Source organism: Cotesia typhae, unplaced genomic scaffold, assembly GCF_013202065.1.
Source record: "Cotesia typhae breed Kobodo isofemale line unplaced genomic scaffold, CoteBio_Ctyphae contig_83, whole genome shotgun sequence".
Lineage (NCBI taxonomy): Eukaryota > Metazoa > Arthropoda > Insecta > Hymenoptera > Braconidae > Cotesia > Cotesia typhae.
Genome location: NW_027423769.1, coordinates 779,961 through 785,298, shown reverse-complemented (window position 1 = coordinate 785,298; position 5,338 = coordinate 779,961). Strand labels below are relative to the sequence as shown.

General features: G+C 30.8%; 2 protein-coding genes across 3 annotated transcripts; one reads left to right on the top strand and one right to left on the bottom strand.

Moving 5' to 3' along the window:
- The first annotated feature begins 805 nt into the window (after window positions 1–805).
- LOC141533201 (protein Abitram) lies at window positions 806–1,816 on the top strand. The gene has a single exon (XM_074251932.1). The coding sequence runs from the start codon at window positions 806–808 to the stop codon at window positions 1,559–1,561; it is 756 nt and encodes a 251-aa protein (XP_074108033.1). The 3' UTR covers window positions 1,562–1,816.
- Window positions 1,817–1,841: 25 nt separating this feature from the next.
- Coq2 (ubiquinone biosynthesis protein COQ2, mitochondrial) lies at window positions 1,842–3,976 on the bottom strand. 2 transcript variants are annotated; one of them, XM_074251931.1, is made up of 5 exons: window positions 3,838–3,976; window positions 3,062–3,531; window positions 2,860–3,007; window positions 2,171–2,553; window positions 1,842–2,104 (listed from the first exon to the last, which is right to left on the bottom strand). In XM_074251931.1, exons 2-5 carry the CDS (start codon window positions 3,518–3,520, stop codon window positions 1,931–1,933), a joined length of 1,164 nt encoding a protein of 387 aa, XP_074108032.1. In that variant the 5' UTR covers window positions 3,521–3,531; window positions 3,838–3,976; the 3' UTR covers window positions 1,842–1,930. The 2 variants fall into 2 exon arrangements, with proteins under 2 accessions (XP_074108032.1, XP_074108031.1); XM_074251930.1 differs by lacking the exon at window positions 3,838–3,976 and adding an exon at window positions 3,675–3,803.
- Between the last annotated feature and the right edge of the window lie 1,362 nt (window positions 3,977–5,338).

Genomic DNA, 5,338 nt, shown 5'->3' with positions numbered 1-5,338 from the left:
TTAACTTCAGTGTCATAGATAGAACACATGTTATAACATTACGAAACACTGAGGTTAATGGTAATTGTAAAAAGTAATTTAAAAAATTACAAAGATAGTTAAATATCTAATGATTTGTTGAATACAGCATGTCAGACGACTATCAACGATTAGCTGTTCATTATTCGGCGTGTAACGAATATTTTTTTAGAACTCAAGATTGTGAAAAAGAAGTGAGTAAATTATTAATTATTTTTATGACTCTAAAATTAATTAACAATTTTATCAGTGTTAGATTTTATTTAACAAATAATTCTTAGAAAATTATTTCTAATTTGTACATGTGAAACTTTTGAATTTAATTGTTATAAATATCTAAAAAAAAATTTTATATTTGTCAACTTCAGTGTCATATTAAATATCTTTTAATTTAATTGACATTTTTTTTTTTTTTAAATCAATAATTTTAATTTATTAATTTTTTATTTAATTTTTTTTCAGTATCCTGTTTCGAGAGCATTTGGACAGTGTACACAATATTACGTTGATTTGCAAAAGTGTATAAGACGTCAGGTAATTTATAAAAATTTTTTAATTTTATTAATATTAAAATCAGCAATTAAAAAATTTTTTCCTTTCTAATAAATAATAAATTAATATTAATAAAATATTTAATAATTTAATAGAGAAGACTCCAGCAAGAAGCTAACCGTAAGATTTCTGAAGAAAAACGTAAAAGACTAAAACATCTTTTATCAGAAACTAGAGTTAAAGAAAATAAAGCATAAAAAACTCCAAGTCAATTAATAATTAATAATTACTAAAAATGGACAATGAAAAGCAAGACATGGAAGTAGAAGAAGAAATAGATTCCGGTGACGACGGCTTCGACTTCCCGCCAGACGACAGTGTCGTCAATATGCTTGACGAAGTGGACTTGTCTGAAGAATTACCATGTGTTACAGACAGATACTTCACCCCGTATTTCAAAATAGACGCACAGAAACCGAACAATGACATCTGCATCAGAATCCACAGCAACCGCATCTGCATGCTGTCGTTGGCTCCAAGCCACCCGGTCTTAGCGAAAGACAACCAGATCGAGAAAATTAATTTCAAAGTGACTGAAAAGTTGGACCGAGCGACGAACAAAGTTTCCGGAAAAGCCAAGCATGGCGCGCAGCCTCTGCAGGAAAATTCTAATATTTGCTTCATAACCCTGGCTAATGGGGAGACCTGGCCCATCAAGTGCTGCATGATTGGTAAGTTGGTGGAGATCAATGAGGCGTTGATTGATAATCCTGAAATCATCAGGAAGCCGCCTCATCGAGGTGGCTATCTTGCTATTGTCTTGCCGAATATTAAAGCTCATGAAGGTATGAAGGATAAGCTGCTGGATGAAGAGAGTTATAAGAAAGCTATTGCTAAGAGAGAATTTAATTCTAATTCTAATTTTGATAAGAAGGAATTATATTCTGAAATTAAAAATGAATTAAATTTTGATAAAGAATCAATTAATATTAAAAGAGAAAGAGACGAAGAAGAAATACCTAAAAGAGAGGAAAAATTACAAAAATTTTAAATGACTTAAATTAAAAGATATTTGATAATTTTTTTAAAAAATAAAATTTATCAAAAAAAAAATTTTTTAAAATTTTATTTAAGGTAAAAGATCCAGTTATTGATACTGGCCTAGATCTGAGTCTTTTACCTTATAATAAATTTAAAAAAATTACATTTATTATAAATTTAAAAAAATTGCATTTATAATAATTTTTTTTTGGCAATTATTTATTCAAAAAATTCTAAAAATTATTGAATGTCTCTTAATTTTAAGCTCACAATAATAATTATAGTAGATATTAATTATCAATTAATTGATTTAATGTAATATAATATACATGTGAAATAAAATATTATTTGTACTTTCATCACTGTACAGAAAAAATATTTAATATTTTATTTGTGATTTATTATTTTCTAACAAGCTAGTTTGGTGGCTCTTAGGTGAATTTTTTAATAAATTTCCTAATACTATTCCCGCAAAAATAATTAGCCCTATTGTTCTATTAGAGATGAATTTTTTCGCACAGTCCTGGGGATCATCAATGTTCAAAGTTCGGATCTAGAAATAAAATTAATAATAATTTATTTTAAAAATAAAATTGTATAAAAATTTTTTTTTGCTCACTTGTTCGACAACGTGGCCAGCGACGACGCTGACAGCCACGTAGTAGGGCCAAGTCTGGCCAGAAACTACTCCAGAAGTCAACAAGCTTCCTATCATAGACGCTCCAAATCCGGATAAATACAGTTTGGTGTTGTCGCCGAATTTCAATGCAGTGGACTTTATTCCTAGTAACAAGTCGTCGACCTTGTCCTGGTGGGCGTATATTGTGTCATATAAAACTGTCCAGCAGATTCCCGCGACGTAGAGTGGGAAGGATATTGACAAGTTACAGGAACCCTGGACTGCTGACCAACCTAACAGGGCTCCCCAGTTGAAAGTCATGCCCAGGATTAGTTGAGGCCAGTATGTTATTCGCTTCATTAAAGGATAAATTACTACTAGCCCTGTAAATACAAAATTAATTGATTTAATTTTTTAAATTAAATTTTAATTAATTTTTTTAAAAATAAATTTCCTCCAAAAAATTATTTTTAAAAAATTGCATTTGTAATTTTTTAAAATTTCTAAATGTTAATTTTTTTTTTAATAAAAATAAATTTTCAATCATTTTCTGATTTTATTAAAATAATTAAATTATTTAAAAATTAAAAAACATTAAATAAAATTTTTTAAATTGGAGAAATTTTTTTTAAATACAAAAATTAATTAAATTATTAATTATTTAAAATTTAAAATAAAATAAATCATACCAAGTGAACTAGCGCCAAGAAAGACACTGTACCAGTTCAATTGCAGTAAGATACCCAATCCTAGACTCAGCTGTCCTCCAAGGAAGACCAACGCTTGAAAAGGCGTAATATCCCCAGCGACTAGCGGCCTGTCCTTGGTCCTCGCCACCTAAAATCGTTTAATATAAAGCTAAAATACTAAAATACCCTCGATTGATATTACTTTTTTATCAAAATCTCGATCCCACATATCATTAATGGTACACCCGGCGCCGCGCATCACGAAGGCTCCTACTCCAAAAAGCGCCAGCAAGTGGAGGTCGGGAATGGCACCTGGTGCCGCGGCCATGGCGATGCTCCAGCTGCAGGGCCAGAACAGCAGCCAGGAGCCAATTGGCTTGTCAATTCTCATCAACTTCAAGTACGGCTTGACATTTGACGGCGAACTATCGACTAGTTTAGCAGCAACACTTAATTCTCTCACTTGCAAAGAACTTTTTCTCACTTTTAAAAAATTATTTTCTTCGTGACAGCTAAAATTGCTGTAATTTTTATCATTATTTATTTTTGAACACAAACACGTGCCGGGTTTTAAAAATTCTGAACCTTTTCTTCGCGTGTGGCTCCAATAATTTAATTTTAATAATTTTAAGCCTGATATTTTGTAACAGGATTGGATCATTTTTTATTTTCCTAAAAAAAAAAAAAAAATTAATTAATAATTAAATTAATTTAAATTAAAAAAATCAATAAACTACTAATCAAATATCAAATATGTTATAAAAATTAATTATCACCATGACATTTGCAAAATAAATAAACATTTCATTATTTACCTGATTTTGAAATTTTATTTTTTAATTAAAAACTGACAGGTATTTTGTTAGCAATAAAATTACATGACATTGCATAAGAAATAATTTTAGCTATTGAAAATATTCAATTTTTATGGTATATTGTAATTACAATAATAAATACAACAAAATATATACTCCTTACCCTGATAGCCAGCGCTTTCTCAGTAAGTGTTGACTCCCAGCAGTTACGGTTAAGTTATACATCAAGTTGGCGGTAATTCTTCACTCAACAACAGTTGTAAGCAAATTGACAGAAATCTACGGCCGCAACTTGAATACAAGTTAACAATCAAACTTGTAGTTAAATTTCCTTTCAACTTTACTACAATTTGAAGGAAATACTTGTACAGCAAGTTTTGACGTCTATTTGGAGAGTAAGTTATAGGTAACTAATAGGTAATCGGGTGCCATAACTTAGTCCTAATTCATACTTTTAATAATGTGATGTTTTCATCAAAATCGTGTTTATGAAACGTCTGAATTCATGAATGTGAGACTTTACTAATGTGAGGTTTTAAAAAAAATTGGTTTAATAAATGTGATGTTTTCAAAACGTATACTTTGAAAAATGTGATGTTTTCAATATGTAGACTTTAATAAACGTGAGACTTTTAAAATGTGAGGTTTATGAAAAAACGGTTTAATAAATGTGACGTTTCAATATCGTGAGATTTTGCTAATGTGAGGTTTCATAAACGTGAGGTTTTAAACAAAAATCGAGCGGCAATATCGATTGAAGATGGAAACAATTTCAGTTGATATAGTAGATTTCATGTGATAAGAACTAAAAATTTTTCAAATTGACTTCCGGGCGGAAAATCACGCAGTCCAGTATGTTAATATAATTAAATAAATTTTTCAGTGAAAAAAAAAATAAAAAAATAGAGGCAGATTATTATTAAAATAATTAACAAATTAATTGTTAACTAATGAAAGAATGGCCGTTTTTTTTTTTCTTTTAAATTAATACCTGGTTTCTGTATTTTTTTCTGGTTTAAATAAATTAATTCATTGTTCTAAAATTAATATAAATAAATTAATTAAATCAAACGCATATCATTTTAATCAATAAATTTATTACAACGTTTATTTAAAGAATGTACCCTTGATTGGAGGTTTCCAGAAACATATTAATAACTTACGTTTGGGAAGTTAATTATGGTTGTCATCGTAAAGGGCACGATGCACCGCACTGAGACTTTGTTGTACATTGCTAGTACTTCCCTGATCTTCTTGATCCAGAAACAGATCGTACAGCAGGAGCAGTTAGATTGTTCTTCCACTAAGAATTGACCAAAAGACACTTCATAGGGTGACCATCAAGCTGCCGGTTGTAGTATTAATAAGTCCCCATGACCTTAGTAGCGTCTTTCTGGGTCACGTAGATGCGGTATACCGGGTCGACTTTTGCGGTACCGGGTCGAACTAACATCGAGATCAGGAGTTCTCCGACATCTCCAAACAACTCTTTAATGTCCTCTTACGTGACGTTGGCCTGAAGGTTGCTGACGATAATTCTGTACCCGGTGTTCGGGAAGCTCTTGCGAGAGTTTAGCTCGGGTCTGGACTTCATGCTGTCCAACCTGGACTTTACTCCCGGCTACCGGGTGCTTCGGTATTATTTGTCTTCGTTCTCCAGGTCG